At 46.9% G+C, this 21,216-nt stretch overlaps 1 protein-coding gene across 4 annotated transcripts in view; it reads right to left on the bottom strand.

Moving 5' to 3' along the window:
- The window catches only part of SPIN1 (spindlin 1), a 77,354-nt gene that overhangs the window by 19,500 nt on the left and 36,638 nt on the right, over nt 1-21,216 (bottom strand). For all 4 annotated transcript variants that reach the window (XM_043566715.1, XM_043566717.1, XM_043566719.1 and 1 more), the window contains exons 2-3: nt 20,447-20,656; nt 3,930-3,978 (exon numbers count right to left, since the gene is read on the bottom strand). In XM_043566715.1, coding sequence (XP_043422650.1) covers nt 3,930-3,978; nt 20,447-20,498 — 101 coding nt within the window. In that variant the 5' untranslated portion in view covers nt 20,499-20,656. The remainder of the gene's footprint in view (nt 1-3,929; nt 3,979-20,446; nt 20,657-21,216) is intronic.

Below are 21,216 nucleotides of genomic sequence, written 5' to 3'. Positions count from 1 at the left end.
CCAATTTAAGACAGCACCACCACACTTCATGTAGATGCCTGCTTCACTGTTACCTTGTCTGTGTAACCTGCTTTTCCAATATGAGACAAGCAACCACTCCACAAGGAAGCACGGTGTGGTGGTTGTGTGCTCTAGAATCCTGCTGTCCCCTCTGGGAGCCCTGGCTCAGTCACTTCTCAGCTGCATGACCCCAAACTGGTCAGTTAACCTCTTGCATCAAAGGGCCCAGGGTTCCTACTTGACAGGGGTGCCATGAAAAGTACCTGAGGACACGCCAGGGACTCCAGGAGGAGGAAGGGAGAGGAGGAAGTGGGGGACAAGGAAGATGGGAGGGGGAGGAGGAGGGGAGTTGTCTCTGTCGCTGTTGCGGTCAGTGACTGGTGCTTGTGATTTAACAAATGGAAAAGCACTGGCTGGAAATACCTCTACTTAGTGCGTAACAGCCCTGGTCCATTTCTCTAAAAACACACCAAAACCCGTCGTGTTTTCTGACAGTGCCTTGAAATGGAAAGGCATCCACTACTCCAACTAGGGAAGACAAAGAACCGGATTTCTGTTTGAAGACTGCAACAAAGAACCGCTACGGCTAATCTCGCCTGAGATCCCCCCACTCTACCTTCCCTTCAAGATGCACAGCTGCCCCTTAAAGCACGGACCAGGGCGCTGACCCCCAGTATAACTTCTGACTCCCTCAAAACTTGATAGCTTGATCGGAAGCCTTACCAATTACATGAACAATTTACACACACTTTGTACACTGTATGTAACCTCTGCTGTACTCTTACAATCCAGTAAGCCAGAGAAAAGAACATATCATCAAGAACATTATGGGGGGGGGGGGGTGGCACCTGGGTGACTCAGTCCGTTAGGCATCCAACTTCTGCTCAGGTCATGATCTCACAGTTCATGAGTTCAAGCCCCAGATCAAACTATCTTCAGATCCTCTGTCCCCCCCTTTCTCTGCCCCTCCCCTGCTCGTCCTCACTCTCTCAAAAATGGGGAAAGAAAGAAAGAAAGGAAAGAAAGGAAAGGAGAAAGGCAGGCAGAAAAGGAGGAAGGAAGGAAGGAAGGAAGGAAGGAAGGAAGGAAGGAAGGAGAAAGAGGAAAGAAAAAAGGGAGAAGGAAAGGAAAGGAAAGGAAAGGAAAGGAAAGGAAAGGAAAGGAAAGGAAAGGAAAGGAAAGGAAAGGAAGAAAGAAAGGAGAAAGAGGAAAGAAAGGAAGAAGGAGAGGAAGGGAGGGAGGGAGGGAGGGAGGGAGGGAGGGAGGGAGGGAGGAAGGAAGGAAGGAAAGAAGAAAAGAAAGAAAGAAAGAAAGAAAGAAAGAAAGAAAGAAAGAAAGAAAGAGAAAGAAAGAAAGAAAGAAAGAAAGAAAGAAGAGAAAAGAAAGATCACAAGGAACAGAAAATACACTCATAGTTAGTTCTGTGCCATACTTAAATCCGGGCACAGGTGGCCCTGTGCTGCTTGATCCCATGTTGTTCAAGGGCCAAGTATACTTTCCCTGCAGATGCATTTCCCAAACAACGTCCTGCAAAGCTGGGAAAGGCCTGCCTACCAACTTGTTCCCAAAATGTAGTGGGGGGCCTGGTCGGCAGGAGGCATGGAAGTGTGCTGCCTTCACTTGAAAAACCAGAACAAGATGCGGCTACACAATGTCCCTGGTCTGCTGCAGCAATGCTCGCACTGCCACGGACCCGACTCCGAGTCCTGCTGATACCCACGGGGACGGGGCTGCCACATTCGTCCCCTGGAGCTCCTATGACTCCCTCCGCACGTGCAGTTACTGCTCAGATTCCCAGAAACACAGGAGGCGAGAGGAGACAAGGCCACAGGTCAGCGGCTGCAGGCGGTGGGTCCCTTGTGCCTTTCCTCACTCGCTGTTGGGCCACAGTGGAGGCAGCAAGGGCAGAGTGAGGCTCCGGGTCTGCTTTTCTGTTCGTGGTTTCCATAAACATCTTGCTGGCAGAAAGCCTTGTCTATAGAGAAAAGCTGACGCCCCACCATTCCAGTCCAGACCAGGATTTTTAGGTGCGGTAAGCAGGGTCCCAGGCAGACAGAGGAACGTGCCAAGGCGCCCAGCTGAACCACCCAGCTCCCCGCTTCGAGCCAGCTCCTGCCCAGGGGCCTCGCCACCAGCCTTGTGGGCCCATCCAGAGGCAGTGAGCAATGGCCACCTGTTGTGAAATGTGCAGACTCTTTCTTTCCAACCGTCTTCAGATATGCACAGAGATCAGAAGACAGGCAAACAGGACTGAGAGTGTGTCCTTTCTTCCCGTGGCGCCCTCTGGCTACAGAGTACCAAGTTCAAGGCTGTCTACTGAAAGCTTGTTTTCACTGAAACAAGCACCCGACTGAGCTCCCTGCATTGCAGAGCACAGGGGAGCAGATTCTTAGAAGTTTTAACAGATAGGCGTTTATTTATTGTGCTTGGGGGTGCGGGGGGCATTACCAGCACATCAGAGCTACGAGTCCATGGAAAGCAGTGCTTACGAGCAGGCATGTGAAACCCTCGCACAAACCCAAGAATGCCTGAAATCCTAACTAAAGGAACTTCCAACCAGAGATATCCAGAAATGTATAAAAATGGGTAAAACTGAATGCACATTACACTCTGAAAGCCAGTTATTTTAAACTAACTGGTAAAATCTATTTTGCATGAACTGTTCTGGTCTTGCAAATCAACATCTAACTTGCTTCTCTTCCCCACTAAGTTTTTATCATTACCTGATATTACAGCTTGTATTTGTTTTGTTACCTCCCACTTGGGCCAAGAGATGGCTGATTACTTATGGCAATGGTACGCCATGAGTGGAGATAGAGTACATAGATTACCAGCTCGGTGGGCGTGGCAGAACCACGAACATTAGTAATGGGCATACCAATGAAATCTGGGAAATGCCTTATCAACCCTCAGGGACACATAGACCTCAACTTCACAGTTTTACACTGTAGGACACTTCGTGAACCTAACCTGACAAATATTTACATCACTATGCATGCACGCATTTACACGGGGGGCACGTGTGCTCAGATCAGCGACATTACGGAAGGGCACGTTTAACGTCATCCAGATGTGCCACCACAGCCAAGGCGCCCTGGGCCCTTCGACCACACAGGGTGGTGACTTCGGTATGAACAATTTGGAAAGAACTGCTTTACTGAGAGGCTCGGGAGGTGCCAGCTAGGGTCAGAGGGCCTGGTCTGTAGTTAACAGTCTACCATCAAGACCAAACGATCAGAACCTACTTGTTAGAGCAGCGCCCATGGTGCAGCAGCGGTGACCAGGACCCAGTGGGTACTTGTGCAATCTATTCAAATATGTAACTCAGTACAAGCACAGTCTTATTTAAGACAGTACCTCAATTTTCTTTGTAAACGTAACTATGTCATACACAAAGATTAAAGGGAGGGAAAAGTGGCTTGTTCGCTCTGGTACCTACAGAATTTAGGACTTGTACTGGTCACTTGAAATACACAGCCTTTTAAAATATCTTTCAACAGGCGTATTCTTTCTCTAGATTTCAAGCTTCTCATGTACTTGAAAATGTAGAAAAGCAGTGAGCAAGCAGCTGTCGGCATACTACTCAGGCCCTCCAGCCACAAGGCCCTCCTTGTCAGCAGCGCATCCGAGACGCAGCCGAGAACCTGCATGCCGAGAGCACGCAGCCCTTCCCAGGAGGGAAGTGGGAGAGCACCGCCCTCACCACTGGGGCTTCCTGCAGACAGCGCAACCCCTGGGAGCTGGAGGGGAAATCATCGCCCGGAGGCTTTCAAGAGTGGAAGGACAGGCCTAGGCAGCCATAGGACAGGCCAAAGACAGGGGGCATGACCTGCTCAGCACGGAGAAGAGGGCAGCACGATGGCATCTCAAGTCCTACGTCACCTAAGGCCACAACCTGTTATCTAAAAGCAAGTTTCAGAGTTGCTTACTTGTGGGACGTCCTTTTCTTCATCATGCTTGCAGACACACCAGCATGGCCTAAAAGAGAAGTGAGCATAAGTCAATAAAAACTGGACACAAAAATACTTCAGACCTTGGAAAAAATGAACTTCTAAAAAACTGCTATGCAAAGCATGAAATGGGGCGTCTGGGTGGCTCAGTCAGTTAGGCGTCCGACTTCAGCTCAGGTCATGATCTCATGGTCCGTGGGTTTGACTGCCGCACTGGGCTCTGTGCTGACAACTCAGAGCCTGGAGCCTGCTTCGGATTCTGTGTCTCTCTTTCTCTCTGCCCCTTCCCCACTAGGGCTCTGTGGGTGTGCCTCTCTCTCAATATAAACAAACATTAAAAAAAAAAAAAGGCATGAAATGAAAATAAGCCATAAAGAGCCAACCTGTAAGAAGTCATTTGTTTATTTAATTGTTAAGAAGGAAATAAAAGGGGTTCTAGGAAAATAAGATAGCAAGGACAACAGCTCATCTCCCCAGATCTGCCATAAAAAACCCAAAATCACATGGAACAAAAAACACAACACAAGTGACAATCTGGCCGTAAAGTACTAAGTTACAGAAGCTGTCTTCCTGCGACAAGCCACTAGAAAGCGGGCAGATGTGAGACACCTAGACCCAGGCACCGCACGGCTGAGGCACAGGACCACAGCACCAGAAGGCTGTGCACCCGCCCGGCCCGTGGTATCAGAGTGATGTGCAGACCCGGCCCACAGGGGAGCAAGGAGAATGGGATGGTTGTGCCCCAGGCTGGGAGGACAAAGGGGCGGGGGCGGGGGGGGGGGGGCGCAGAGTGCTGGCGAATGGGATCTCAAAGGGACTCCAAACATCTGGGGGTGGAAAGGGATGGCAGTTGTTCAAAGTCCGGCCAGCCACCTCTTCAAACCCGTAGGGCAGTTGGTAAAAACCACACAGAGGTGACCCCTCAGCAAGAGGGCTGCTCCAGACCCACCCGGGCATCTGGTGGCCAGAACAAAGTCCAAGCACGGCCACACAGTCCCAATGCGCCACCACACGTCTCAAATGGCCCGCACCCCAACAGAGGCCACTCGACACGCAGGAAAGTGGCAGACCATACCCCACGCCAAGGGGGTTACAACCAGAATGTAATTAACAGCAAAGATGTTAAAAGAGCTATAATCTGCTCAAATATATAAAGGACGACAGACAATACTCAAAACAGAAAAATGTGGGGAAGAAAAGGAAAGAAATAAATCAAAGTGGTGAAAACACATGATCTGAAATGAAGATGAGTGGACATGGTGAACAGCAGACCAGACCCAAAGACGGTGGGGACAGGAGCGGCCGTGGGGACCCTCACGGCCCGTGTCAACTGGCCTGACACATGGCAAACGGGATGGTTTACCACACCCACGAAGAGAGGAGCGCACCGGGAGAGAAGAAAGAGCTAGAAGCAGCAGTGGCAGAGAGTTCTCCAGATGTGGTGCGCACACAGCCACGTGGCCACACAGCCAGTGAGCTCAGCCACGCCCACGTGGGATGAAAACAAGGATGAACCTGCCAGGGCGCATCCTAATCACAGTTCTGGAAACCAGTGGCCGGTGAAATACTTTAAAACAGCCTAACAGGGGCGCCTGGGGGACTCAGTCGGTGAAACATCCGACTTTGGCTCAGGTCACAATCTCACGATTCACAGGTTCGAGCCCTGCGCTGGGCTCTGTGCTGAGATTGCGGGGCCTGCTTGGGATTCTGTCTCACCCTCTCTCTCTGCTCCTCTTTTGCTCACACACACACTCTCTCTCTCTCTCAAAATAAACAGTAAATTTAAAAAAGAAACAACACAGAGAAACAAAGATTATACTGGCTCCAGATCCACTGCCAGAAAGAGCGTGAGCCCAAACAGAAGACGGTGGAGAAAAACTCATGGACTGAGAGCACTATCTCCGGCCAAAGGAGCTTCTAGCCTCAACGGTACAGATAATGGCATCAAATGAAGACTGTCCAAACACGAATTCAGAGACTATATAAAAAAGGATGGGACAACTGCTAGCATCACACAAATTAACCTCAGGACAAAGTTATCAGGGATCAAGACAACATTTCAAAACGGTAAGAGTCAATCAAGAAGCCGGCACATTTAACAGGTTGACGGTACGTGCACTGGGTACAGAACACTGGAGTTCATGAGGCAAAACCCGACGGCCCTGACAGGAAAAATCAACACATCCACAATTAGACATTCAGATGTGAGCTCTCCTCTCTCAGTCACAGAAGTAAGGAGTGGGTGGAGAATCAGACAGGATGCAGAAGACCAGAACACCACAAAGAGCCTACACTACACGGGTTTTTTCCCCCAAGTTCACCTGAGATGTTCACTCAGACACACCATCTGCCACCCATAGCACAAACCCTCCATGCACTTAAAACAACGCGAACTCCTAGGAAGTTTGTTCTCTTACCGCATCAGAAGGGAAAGAGAAATTAATAATATCTGGAAACACCCCTGTTTTTGAAAATTAAACCACAATCTTGTTTAATCCACAGTTCAAGGACAAAATCACAATGAAATTTGACCTTGAAGAAAATCAAACTGGAAACGCTATCCGTGGGATGCGGCAAAAGCACCCCTGACTACAGTGATCAAAATCCACGCTAGGCAGCAAAATATAAAGAAAACAAAGAACGTGTGACCACAAGCTCAGTCTAGCGGTCCCCTGACTGGAAGAAGGCGGCTCCGGGGTTATCTGCAAATCCGCCATCCCTGGCCGTCCCTGAGAGCATGCATGCTCACACACACTTCCTTACTTCCACTTACAATTCCAAAGTGAAGCGAACACGCAGACACACGGCCAACCGGTCAGTGCAGGGCTGTCTGTCCCTGTTCATGAAGACGGTGAGACAGGCAGGTCCCGGGTGCCCAGCGCCGTCCTCCCCGCTGTCCCCAGCGGCCCGGGCACCCCCACGCAGACAAGCAGACAGCTCACGGACAATGGAAGACAGCCTGGAAGGACACCAAACTTCCCTGAACGCCCCACCCCCCCCGCCGCCGTCACCCCGGAATGTCTCTAGGCTTGGGGTGGACAGGATGAGGAGAGCGGACAGGCAAACAGACCCGACGGTACAGGATCGCTGGGGGTCCACGGTAACTACCCTACCCCCTTGGTGTCAGGGCCACCTTGCCTCCCACATGGAGCTCACTGGGACAGGGCAGCCGGCCTTGCACCTGTCTGCCCCCGCCCCCACGTGCCAGGCAACGCTGGGGCCCACCTGTCACCTCGTGTCCCGACGGGGCTCGCTCTCCCACCACAGGAGGGCTGTGGCAAGATCACCGGAGAGGAGCGAGCCGCTCCCAGGGAAGCCTCTGCTCTGGCGAATGGGCATCGACACTCGTGGAGACACGGCCCCTTGGGTGCAAACGCTCCAGGCTGGGTGCACCACCACATGTGCAAGGACCCCGGAGCTCTGCAGATGGACTAGGAGGACGCACGGCGGTCCTCAAGGCCACCGAGGCCTTCACAGTCACCACACAGAGCCAGAGGCACGAACACGGAGAGCGGGAGCTCTCGGAAGCCTGCACGTGAGGAGCGGAGTCCTCCCTCTGCCCGAACAGGGAAGAAGCTGCACAAGATCAGGAATCTTTCAAGTGGCCAGAGGAGGAGTCCCAGGGTGAACAGAGACAGGCCTGCAGAGGGACCCACACGGCGCCTCGGGCAGAGCCTGCAGGGGGAGCAGGTGGAAGAGCCGACCCACAGCCTCTGCGCCCACAAGTTGGGGCCCAGCCCCCAGTGGCCAATCTTGGCAGGAAGGGAGGGAGGGTCCACGTGCTCCCGGGTTTCACCTCTGGGAGTGCCGCAGTTCCAGGTGAGGGGTGAGGGGGGGTGGGGGGGGAGGTGGGAGAGGAAGGGGAGAGAAAACTCCCCTCCAGCCCCCAGTAGAGGGAGGGGAGAAAGTAGCCATTCAGAGACAGAACAAAGTGTTTGGTTCTTAACAAGGCCCATCCCCAAGAGCCCAATCCCTGCCCAAGGGCAGGGAGATTAAAAGTCCAGCTGCCGCGGCGGGTCCCGTCCCACAGCGGACAGGAAGAGGACACAAGGGTCAGCCAGTGGCACAGACCCATTAAGACACGAGGCCTAGTTAGAGCACTACAGAATGTATCCCACCCCCCACGCCCCATCGAAGGTCACTAAAGGCTTGTGAGCTCCTTTCATCTGGCACATCCTGTCCAACTTGGTCAAAAACTTATAAAGCACATGAAAAAGGAAACAACACGGTTTGAAGAGACAGAAAGCACAGGAACCAGACTCTGGCATGACGGGTGGTGGAACGATCATTCCAAGAATTCCAAGTAACTATCAAAATTAATTAAGCTAGAGGTTCTAATGAAAAAAAGCAGACAACGTGCAAGAAAAAAATGAGTAATGTAAAAAGACAGGTAGAAATTATCAGGGGAAAAAAGACGGCAGAGGTCAAAACACCAGAAGAGAAATGAAGAATGTGTATGAGGGACTCATGATGGAGAAAGTGCAATCCAAACTACAAAAAGCAGGGAAAAGTGGGAGAGACAGTAGAAGAAAACACAGGGCAAGGAACAGGGCACAGTAAGAAACAGAGCAGACGTTAATCCAGTGAGCCCCAGACACGGCTGAGAAAAGAGTCTCTGAGCCGCAGGACATGCCAACAGAAAGGTCCAAACCTGAAAAGCAGAGCAAAGGACAGGAAAAAACAAATCAGAATAGCCAAGGACCGTGGGGCGACTACAAAGAAGTAACATGTACAAGGGGAATGTCAGGAAGAAAAGATGGAGACGGAGGAACAGAAGAAAACAGTCAAAGCAATAATGACTGAGGATTTCCCCAGATTAACGTCAGACGCTAAACCAGAGACGCAGGAAGTTCAGAGAACGCCAAGCAGGATAAATGCCCGAACACCGCATATAAGCGTATCATAGTCACAGCGCAAATCCAGGGCAAAGACAAACTCCTGAAAGCAGCCAGAGGAAGACACGCCTTATGGATGGAGAAGCAGCAAAGAGCAATTGCATCCGCCTTCTCCTCGGGAAGCACGGCAGCAGAAAGGAGTGAAGTATCTAAGTGCTGAGAGAAAACTAAAAACCCAGAATTTTGTATTCTGCTAACCTTCAAGAGTAAAGAAGAAACAGACTTGCTCAAACAAACAGAAGTTAAGAGAATTTGTTTCCAGAAGACCTGCACTTCAAGAAATGTTGAAAGAAATTCTTCAGAGAGAAGAAAATGAGTTGAGAAACTCGAATCTACATAAAGATCATTAGAGACCATCTTTCTGAACAGAAATGGTAACATTTTTCCAGAATATTAACAATGTATTAGATGATTATAGCTCACACATAAGTGAACTGGATTAGTTGTAAATGGATCCTGCAGACTCTAGGGCAGTCTCTTAAAGCAAAAGAACAAGGGCAATGAATAGAAAATAGTAACAAATATAGCAGGTATTAGTCCAATAATCACCTTAAATGTCAATGATCTAAGTACACCAATTAGAAGACCAAGTCTGTCATAGTGGATCAAAATAAAAGACCATATTGTACACTTCTCACAAGAAATCCACTTTAAGGATATATACTTACATTTAAAATAGTGGGAAGGAAGAATATATACCATGCTAACACTGATCAAAAGAAGCGAGAGGAGCTACATTAATTTCAGTCAGATTCCAGAGCAAGGGAAGTCATCAGGGATAAAGAGATAGATTATGATGGGGCGCCTGGGTGGCTCAATCGGTTAAACGTCCGACTTCAGCTCAGGTCATGATCTCACTGCTCATCGGTTCGAGCCCCGCATTGGGCTCTGTGCTGATAGCTCACAGCCTGGAGCCTGCTTAGGATTCTGTGTCTCCCTCTCTCCCTCTGCCCTTCCCCTGCTCACGTTCTGTCTGTCTCTCAAAAAATTAATAAATATGTTTAAAAAATTTTTAAGAGATACATTATTATAAAGCAATCAATCCTCTAAGAAGAGAACAATCCTTAACATGTATGTACCTCACAACAGAATATCAAATCAAGGGAGGCCAACGTTGTACAACTACACAGTGGGACACTTCAATAACCCTCTATCAGAAATGGACAGGTCCAACAGGCAGAAAATCACTGAGTGCACAGTCAAACCCAACACCACCACTGATCAACTGGATATAATTGACATCAATAGACCACTTCATCCAACAACAGCAGAATACAAATTCTTTACAAGGTCCCAGAAGCATTCACCAAGACAACATTCTGGCATAAAATACATCTTAAAATTAAAGGAACAGGGGCGCCTGGGTGGCTCAGTCAGTTAAGCATCCAACTTTGGCTCAGGTCATGATCTCACGGTTCGTGGGTTCGAGCCCCGCGTCAGGCTCTGTGCTGACAGCTCAGAGCCTGGAGCCTGCTTCAGATTCTGTGTCTCCTCTCTCTTCACCTCTCCTGCTCATTCTCTGTCTCTCAAAAATAAATTTTGAAAAAGCTAATAAATAAACAAACAAATCCTGCAACTGCTCGCAAACCACGATAAAATCAAACTAGATTCAATAACAGAAAAATAGCTGGAAAATTCCCAAACACTCAGAGATTAAGCAACACACTTCTAAATACACTGTTCAAAGAAAAAATCACAACACAAATTTAAAAATATTTGGAACTAAATGAAAAGCAAAATACATTTTGCAAAATTTGTAGGATACAAGGAAAGCAATGCTTACAGAGAAATCTACAGCACTGAATGCATGTATGGGAAAAGAGGAAAGATTTAAAATTAAAAATCTAAGCTTACACCTTAGGAAATTATAATAGGAAACCATATTAAATGTAAAATAAAAGAGGTTATAAAAGAACAGAAATCAGTAATATTTTAAACAAGACATCAACAGAGAAAAACCAATGAAATCAAAAGATCATCGTTTGAAAATACCAAAATTGATAAATCTCTAGCCAGGATAACTAACAAGAAAGAGAGAAGGCATAAATCACTAACATGAGAAATCAAAAAGGAGACATCACTACAGACCCCATATACAAAATCTACATGACAACTACAAAACTGATGAAAGAAATCTAAATGGAGAGATACCTAAATGGAGAGATATTCCATGTTCATAGACAGGAAGACTCAGTATTGTCAAGATGTCAGTTCTTCCCAATTTGAACTATGGATTTAGTGCAATCCCAATCCAAATCCTAATGAGTTATCTTGTGGATATCAATGAACTGGTTCTAAAGTTTATAGGGAGAAGCAAAAGATCCAGCACAGCCAACACAATACTGAAGGAGAACAAAGTTGGAGAACTGACACTACCCAACTTTAAGACATCCTGTAAAGCTACACTCATCAGGACAATGTGGTACTGACTCTTTAAAAATGGACAAATAGGGGCGCCTGGGTGGCTCAGTCGGTTAGGCGGCCGACTTCGGCTCAGGTCATGATCTCATGGTCTGTGAGTTCGAGCCCCGCGTCCGGCTCTGTGCTGACAGCTCAGAGCCTGGAGCCTGTTTCAGATTCTGTGTCTCCCTCTCTCTGACCCTCCCCCATTCATGCTCTGTCTCTCTCTGTCTCAAAAATAAATAAACGTTAAAAAAAAATTAAAAAAAAAAATGGACAAATAGAACAAATAAAGAACCCTGAAAAAGACCCACATATAGTTAACTGATCTTTGACAAAAGAGCAAAGGCAATACAATGGAGAAAATACAGTTTTTTTAACAAATGGTACTGGAATAAATAGACATCCACCTACAAAAAAAACGGATTTGGACAGAGACTTTACATCCTTCACAAAAATTAACTCAAAATGGATCACAGACCTAAATGTAAAGTGAAAAACTATAAAACTCCTAAAATACAACACAGGGAAAAATCCAGATGACCTTGGTTATGTTGATGACTTTTTAGATACTACACCAACAGCATAATCCGTGAAAGAAGTTAACTGATAAGCTGTACTTCATTGAAATTAAAAATTTCTGCTCTATGAGAGACACTACCAAGAAAATGAGAAGACATGCCAGAAGAAGAAAACACCTGGAAGAAAACATATCTGAAGGACTTGTTAACCAAAATATAACAAGAACTCTTAAAATTCGACAAAAAACAACCTGATTAAAACATGGGCCAAACACCTTAACACCAAAGATGATATATGTAGAGATGGCAAAACACATACAAAAAGATGCTCTACACATCATATGTCATCCAGAAAATGCAAACTAAAAACAAGGAGACACCACGACACACCTATCAGAATGGCCGAAATCCAGAACACTGACAACACCAACCACTGGAGAGGATGTGAAGCAATAGGAACTCTAATTCATGGCTGGTGGGAATGCAAATTGGTGTCACCATTTTGAAAGACAGTTCGGTGGTTTCTTACAAAATTAACCATACTCTTAACCATATGATCCAGCAATTATGGTCCTTGGTATTTACCCTAAGAAGCTGGAAACATGTCCACACAAAAACCTGGGCACACGGATGTTTATAGCACCTTCATTCTATGATGCTCAAACTTGGAAACAACCAAAATGTCCTATAGTGGGTGACTGGATAAATAAACCATGGCGTGTCAACAAATAGAATGTTATTCAGTAATAATAAGCTATCAAGCCATGAAAAGACAGAAGGAACCTTAAGTGCATACTGCTAAATGAAAGAAGCCAATGTGAAAAAGCTACGTAAGATTCCAACTCTATGACATTCTAAGAAAGGCAAAACTATGGATACAATAAAAGGCAGTGACTGCTAAGGGTTGGGGGAAAAAGGAATGAATAGTTGGAGAATAGGGGATTTTCAGGGAATAAAACTACCCTGAATGATACGAGAATGGTGGATCTGAATACATCTGTCAAAACCCACAGAACGTACAGCACCAAGAGTGAAGCTCAAAGTAACAATGGACTCTGAGCAATCATGACATGTAAATGTGGGCATGCCAATGTAACAAGTGTACTATCTGGTGGGGGATGTGGCTAGTAGGGGACGTTGAGGGGCAGGGGACCAGAGATGCACAAGAAATGTACATTCTGATCAACTTTGCCTCGAACTTAAAACTACTTTATGCAAAATAAAGTCCTGGGATTCCTGGGTGGCGCAGTTGGTTGAGCATCTGACTCTTGATCTCAGCTGAGGTCATATCACAGTTTGTGAGTTGAAACCCCGTGTGGGGTTCTGTGCTGATGGTATGGAGCCTGCTTGAGATTCTGTCTCTCCTCTCTGCTCCTCCCTCCTCTGCTTGTGCACACGTGCTCTCTCTCTCTCTCAAAAAAAAAAAAAAAAAAAACTTAGAAAAAAAGAGAAGTCCTTTTGCAAAGTTCTTTTTAAAAACGACTTTTTAAAAAAAGAGGTACTAGACTTATTCTTCCATCATTAACACTGAGCTAAACAGCAAACAATACCTGCAGTGCTGAAGTAAAATGACTTTGAACCCTGAATTCCATACCGAGCTAAATTACCAATTGAGGGTATAGACATTTACATTCATGTATGGGTTCAAAAGTTACACCTCCCACAAATCTCTGGAAGTAACTGGAGGATACTCTCCAGAAAACAAGACAGAAAAGCATCATAAACACACAGGATCCGAGAAACCAGAGATGTTTAAGTCCAGCATGACATCTGTGATACAGGATGAGACCCATGCAGACAGGAGTAAGAGGCCAGGGACTTAAGGAGAGTGGTCTCCCAGAAGCTGGCACCACACAGCAGCAAGTGTAATTTGCTAGTAACTCCAACTTTAAAAGAGCTTCGAGGGGCGCCTGGGTGGCTCAGTTGGTTGAGCGTCCGACTTCAGCTACGGTCATGATCTCAGAGTTTGTGGGTTAAATCCCCACATCAGGCTCTGTGCTGACAGCTCAGAGCCTAGAGCCTGCTTGGGATTCTCTGCCTCCCTTTCTCTCTGCCCTTCCCCCACTCATGTTCAGTCTCTCTCTCTCTCTCTCTCTCTCTCTCTCGATAAATAAACATTAAAAAAATTTTTTTAAAAATAAAAGAGCTTCTAAAGGTAGAAGAAAATTGGAGATAAGAACAGAAAAAGGCAGGCGAAAGAGGCCTCACACATGAAACTACAGACTCCTTTGTCACCCATCTGATGAACAAAGATTCATAAGCTGACAACACACTACAGAAGCAAGATGGGGGAGAGAGACACGCTTCCACACCGCTTGCTGGTAAGAAGGCACAATGGTACAAAGCCCATGAACACCTCACAGAATCACGTAGGCATGTAAGATCTAATTCAGCTCTCCTAAAAACCTATCCCAGTGATGACACACTGGCAAAACAGACAAGCCTATTCACTGCAGTATCATCATTTCTAATACAGAAGAGTGGAAACAACCTAAATGTCCAAATAACTAAGCATAAATGAATACAAGGTACTATTGAGCTGTGACGAGTGGGGAGTAGGCGCTCTACGCGCTGCGAAGGGGTGGTCACCGCACGCTGCTCAGCGGAAGAGTGACAGAGGAGCAGGTAGGCATGTTTATAGTCACTGGGCGCCGATGGCAGTTTGTCACTGGAAGTGGGTGGCGTCACTCACCTGAGGATCACAGATTTTCCAACAGAAAACAGAACGAGACCCTTTACTAGGTGCTGCATCTATTTGCTGATTGAAATGTGAAAAGAAGTAGAGCCATAATTTACAAAATTAACTCTTCTGTGACTCACAGAAGTTACTTAAACTGGACTAAACCGTGACGGGTAACAAAACCACATACACTCAAACTGTTCTAGCAGAAGCTCATTGGGACCCATCTTCCAAAACACTCACACCTCCTTTATCACGCTTTGCTGTAGTGGTAGTGTCCTTGCAGATGCTCCGTTTTTTAACAAACCGAAGGCAACCCTGTGTCAAGCAAGCCTATCAGCGTCATTTTGTCTACGGCATTTGCTCACTTCATGTCTCCCTGTCACATTCTGGTAATTTTCACAATATTTCAAGCCTTCTCATTATTTTTATATTTGTGACAGTGATCGGGGAATCAGTGCTTCTGACTCGCTGAAAGCTCAGTTGATGGTCAGCAGATTTTAGCAATAAACTCATTTTTGATTACACTATGGTGCATTGTTCAGACATAGTGCACACTTAACAGACTATTGCACAGTGCAAACATAACATTTATATGCACTGGGAAACCAAAACATTCATCTGACTTCTTTTGCGGGGACACCCGCGTTATCATGGTCTGGAACAGAACCTCCAACGCCTCCAAGATGTGCCTGTAACCAGCGGTCAGCTTTGTGCGGACCCAGATTTCCCAAAGACAAAGACCCATGTCTGTTCCAGCAACCTGTTCAAATTAGGAACCCTCACCAATCTCGTCCACACCACACTGAGGGCCCCCAGCCCTGCCACCTCACTCATTCCTCCCTGTGGGAGCTCTGCCTCTTGTGAGATCTTCCTGGGAGGCTGTCAAGGAGACCCTGTCCCTGCTGCTGAGCAAAAGTGAGAAGCTCAAGAGAGAGCACTTCCCTTACCTAAGCAGCTTCCAAACAACTTTTCTGTGCCTTGCTAGAGGATCCACCTCGGATCTTAAGAGATTTAAGGAAAACTTCCAGGCGAAACAGACTAAAAAGCAAATCAACACAAAGACATTCCTAACAGGCCAAGCTAGTTCAAGAAAGTCATTTTAAAGTTTTTCTTTTAATTTTTATTTTTGAGAGAGAGAGAGAGACAGAGATCATGACCTGAGCTGAATGAAGTTGGATGCTTAACCGACTGAGCCACCCAGGTGCCCCCAAGAAAGTCTTCTTAAAAATGCAATTTATTGAGCACCTGGATAGCTCAGTCAGTTGAGTGACCAACTCTTGATTTTGGCTCAGGTCATGATCTCATGATTCGTGGGTTTGAGCCCCATGTCAGGCTCCACAATGACAGCACAAAGCCCGCTTGGATTCTTTCTCTCCCTCTCTCTGCCCTTCCCCTGCTCACTTGTGCATGCGTGCTCTCTCTCTCAAATAAATAAACTTTAAAAAATATACTTTTTAAAAAATGCAATTTATACCCTCAGAAGTATAAGCTACCTGCATCTATGAAATAGCAAACGGAACAAAAAAGAGCTCCTAGAAATTTAAAATGCTTACTGAAATCTTTTTTTTTAATGTTTATTTTTATTTTTGAGACAGAGGGAGACAGAGTGCGAGTGGAGAAGGGGCAGAGAGAGAGGGAGACACAGAATCCGAAGCAGGCTCCAGGCTCCGAGCTGTCAGCACAGAGCCCAACGTGGACCTCAAACCCATGAACGCGAGATCACGACCTGAGCCAAAGTCAGACACTTAACCGACTGAGCCATCCAGGCGCCCCTTACTGAAATCTTTTTAAAAGGCTGGGAAATAAAGTCAGTAACTTCCTAAGAATGAAAAAATGGGAATGAATAATTGGCAAAGTTTAGGGAAAAAAAGGTCAACCTGAGAAGCAAAACATCCAAGCTGCATACAGCCAGAGAGAGAGGATGGGTACCATCGGAAGGATCTTTGAACCCCCATGGGGGGACCGACTGAAAATGTCACCAAGTGAAAAAGACCCAACTAGACATTCACTGAAGTACAGGTCATAGCACATAAAGCAGCAGTCCAGAAGTTTCCAGAGGAGAGGCAAAGACCACTGGACACGTAGACAGGTTTGGAAACAGCATCCAACTTCCCAATGGCAGCACTGAGATCTGGAAGGCCAGAGACGGAGCAATGCCTGGAGAATTCTGAATGACAAGTGACCTCCACCTAGAATCCTGGGCTCCGCCAGCACGGGGGCAGCATGAAGACAATGTTGATGCAGGGTCTCAGAAAGAACCTCATCTTCTAGGTGCACTTTTGGAAAACCGTATCAGAGACAATTTCATACATGCAGAAAAGTCGAGAGTATGAATAAACGACACGTTCCACCTGCCACTTGAACCACCAACTCGTTCGCAGTCTACTCCGAAGGCTGCTTGAGGCCACACAGCCTCTTCCTAGGCAAAAGCACACACCAACACTGGAGGCACAGCGAGCACAAACAAGGAGGATCCTGCTACAGAGATGAAAATGAAGTTCCAAGGACGACAGGCCACCAGCAGCTAGAGGCCATGGCTCAGACGACAACAGAGCTGAAAGTGCGAGAAGAGTCCCTGGGGATCCACGGACAGCTGCGCCATGTGTGGCACTGGCCACGTGGCACAGTACACGGAGTTTTATAAAGCTGTTGGATGGTTTGAGAGACCAAGTGCAAACAAATTTTAGCAAATATGAAAAAATTAAGAAATGGCTAAATTCCAGGGAAAATAAAATGTACCAAAAAAAAAAAAAAAGTCATCGCACTGCCTTACTTGGTTCAGCACTGTCAGAATCCAGAGAAATTTGTTTCTGCATAGTATTAACGAACACTTAAGGTAAATATCAGAAGGAATAGAGGGCCTGCTTTTTGTTAGAAGTCTTTGGCACTACTTGACATTTTCAACAATGAATTTTCATCAACTGGATAAAAGTAAAATCAAAGTTTTAAAATTATTTTAATTAAACAGAGCAAAAGCAGTTGCTAAATAAATCTGAGCATTATGTACATGGCTATGTATCATTACCATTCCCTGTACCTATCGGTATGATTAAACTATGTCACAAAGGAGAAAAACGGAAACCTTGGATAAACCAGTAAAAAAATGGAGCCTGACTTTAGGGGGGAAAAAACACATGAAAAATAGTATAGTATGTATATATATAATTATATATATGTAACAGTACAGTACATAATAGGACTCGCTGTCCAATGTCATTAGGTGTACATAAATTACTACTTTAGTAACCAATTAAATTCCAACAGAATTACACAGATAAACCTAAGTTACTTTAAAATAGAAATCTCTGGGGCGCCTGGGTGGCACAGCCAGTTAAGTGTCTGACTTCGACTCAGGTCATGATCTCATGGCTCATGAGTTCGAGCCCCGCGTCGGGCTCTGTGCTGACCGCTGGGAGCCTGGAGCCTGCTTCAGATTCTGTGTCTCCCTCTCTCTCTGCCCCTCTCCTGCTTATGTTCAGTCTGTCTCTCTCTCTCAAAAATAAACATTAAAAAAAAAAAATAGAAATCCCTAATATGTTGAACTAGATACATAAAGAGCACACAAATATTCAACTTTCAAATTGTTATTGATCACCCACGCTCTGTCAAACATAGATCCCCGAACTGGGAACCGCCTACTGATCTATTTACTGCTGTGGGGATTTTAAGGCATGACCTCAGATTCCTCCCCCCGCAGCCCCTCCCCCCATCAAGCACAGTACTGGCTCCCTCTCTTGAACCTGGGTCCGCCCCCAGGAAGGCCTCCAGGAATGCAATGCAGAAGTCAGCCAGTGTGCACACCAAAGTTCCAGGCCTCACCAGGAGAGCCCTGCAGCTGTGCCGGTTTCTCTGGGGACACTTGTTCTGGGGGCCTTCGGGTTAGTCCAGCTCCCTAGAGGCCCACAGAGGAGGAGAAAGGCCCTACCCGGTGAGGTTCTCAGCTGTAAGCTCTGAGATGGCAGCAGCCTATGGTCACAGCTGAGTCACCGTACCGACCCTGGAAGGCCTACCTGGGTTTCCTGCTGCAGGAGAAAGAGAACCCCCCCTTTTGGGTGAATTTTCTTTATTTGTAAATGGGCACATTCATAACTGACATAGGAGTTTAAAAGCAACAGAGCCTTGGTCTATGTTAATGGGAAGAACGGTTGAAGACAATTTTATAAACAATACTGATCAAGGGATCGGCAATTTTCCAGAATTGAACACCACCACACAAGAGCTGGGAACAGTAAGAGACTCCACGGTCTCATGTTAACGTATCTAATGGGCCACCTGGAACAGAGTACCCACTCTGTCTTCAGCCTATACCACACACTCTTAAAACTGCCAAGGAATAAGAAAAACACAAGATCAAAGTACTGGCTAGGATTAACAATCTCTCTCTTAAGAGCAAGAGCCTCTCTCGGTTTAGATCCTTCGGGCACTTACACCACGTGGCCCACCCCGCGACCCACCGCTGTAATCTGCTCTCCCACCTGACAAAGACTTCAAAATCAAGGAAGAAGACAGGAGTGCTGAATTTGGAATGGTGTGCATAAAAAGAACTCTGGAAAATGAATTACTGTTTCAAACGGCAGAAACACGGGAGGTTTCACTGATCAACAAAACACCTGACAACAACTCTCGCAATTAAAATAAAAATATTTTCTTGTAAACACCATGATCAACAATAACAATGCTTTTCCACAGAACAGCTATAGTGTGCCGGGCACCCAACTGCGCCCCGACACACGAGCTCATTTATTCGTCTTCAGAACCTCCGCAGGTACACACCACAACACACCCCTGCTTAGGCAGTAAGAACCAAGGCTCGAAAAGACGCGACGTGCACCTGTGTCTACGCGGCCGTGAGGGCCCGGATCTGAACAACACACCGGCAGATGGCTGACACTTCAGTCTGTCATCTCGGCCCAAAGTAGAGACAGATGCCAAACACCGGAATCCATATTATCTTCACAAATGAGAAACGAAAATAAAAGAAGAGGGGTACTTAAATTTTTTTTTTTTTTTTTTTTTTTCAATGTTTATTTATTTTTGGGACAGAGAGAGACAGAGCATGAACGGGGGAGGGGCAGAGAGAGAGGGAGACACAGAATCGGAAACAGGCTCCAGGCTCTGAGCCATCAGCCCAGAGCCCGACGCGGGGCTCGAACTCACGGACCGCGAGATCGTGACCTGGCTGAAGTCGGACGCTTAACCGACTGCGCCACCCAGGCGCCCCAAGAGGGGTACTTAAAAATGTGAATCCCGGTGGCTCTTCTACAAAGGAATTCCAAACACTATAGTTAATAAAAACAAGGAACAGTTCTAAATCAAACAGCAACCATTCTGTAGGTTTATTAGTTTTGCTAGCATGATTCTCAGATTCACTCATCAAAGAATCTTAAAATGTTACGACAGATTTATTTCTGGCATGGAGAAGAGCTCAGGTCCTAAGCAGGACTTAACTATTTCACAGCGCGCCCTGTATCATCCTGGTTTCTGGGGAGGGTAAAAATCACGCAAAGTCTAACCTTCTGTTCTACTTGCACGAACTGCGGGCCACCAAAGTAGGAAGTAATTTCCATTAAATATCTCTTTCATTTCCATCCCTTTCATTCCAATAAAGTTCTTCCAAATCAACATACAAAAGCTTTTTTCATCAAAACTACTATAAACACCCTAAACCTCCTACTCCTCTAGTCAAACCCCTTTCACTTCTTTCTTCAAAAAGAAATGACAAATCCTCTCCTGATTACAACCCCATTAAGCAGGTATTTACGCTTCACTTGGCGAATCTGCTGGAGGTCCAACCTGCGGGAGGCGAAAGACCGCGGAGAAAACTACTAGCTTCGTCCCTGCCTTTCAAACAAGGAACCTGTTTCTCCACACGTAGGTGTACGAAACACTGGCCGTCACGGGGCTGGAAGAACAGCCAACCCTCGGAGCCGTGCGGACGCATCCGCGCAGGTCCCACGGTGGCACGCTGACCGGAGAACGCCGGGCCGCCCCGCCTACCTGCATCCGCTCTGGACCGCTGGCCAGGTGTCTTCCCGAATGGGGTCTTCATTCATCTGTATGTACGTGAGCAGCACAGCTGCCGGACTAGGGTGAAAATTGAAAGCTCTCCGATTTGAAACTTTTCCCGGACTCTCAACGTTCCTTTCAGTCCATCATCCAAGTGCCTCTTTTACAAGTTCAGCAGAGACATGTGTGAACATAAGGACTCTGTAAAAACAGCGAAGTAATAGTTCGTTACTAGAGCATCCACACAAGCGGGCTGCCAGCTGACGTAAAATTTTAAACACGACGTCAGCTATGAAGTGCCCCGCCCAGAAGCGACCAGCCTGATTTCTTTCCTCAGACCCGTGAGCCGAGGACACGGCGGAGGCGGCGGAGGGTGCACCTGCCCCTCACCCTACCCCGACACCCCCTTGCTGCCAGGATCAGTAAAAGGCGGACGCTAGGGCGTCAGTGACCACAGACACTGCTATGGCCCGTCTCCTCAACGGGACACAAAGACCGAGCCCACGGAGGTGGTGAGGGGGTGGCGGTCACAGGGAGGAAGGGCGCCAGGACAGCCGGAGCAGGGGCAGCACAGGAGTCAAGTTCAGGTCCGAAGCACAGCTGGGCACCAGGTCAGCAGGCCGGCCGCCGGGGCAAGAGAACAGCCAACAAGCCGGCGGTGCCCTTTAGGCCCCTCAGGCTTCCAGAAACCAGAGGAAGGGACCAGCAAATTCTGCACCCGTGCGACAGTCAAACCATCTTAGGGAAGCAGCTTATCCTGC

The sequence above is a fragment of the Prionailurus bengalensis genome, chromosome D4 (assembly GCF_016509475.1).
Source record: "Prionailurus bengalensis isolate Pbe53 chromosome D4, Fcat_Pben_1.1_paternal_pri, whole genome shotgun sequence".
NCBI classification, from domain to species: domain Eukaryota; kingdom Metazoa; phylum Chordata; class Mammalia; order Carnivora; family Felidae; genus Prionailurus; species Prionailurus bengalensis.
This window is presented reverse-complemented; position numbering and strand designations above follow the sequence as displayed.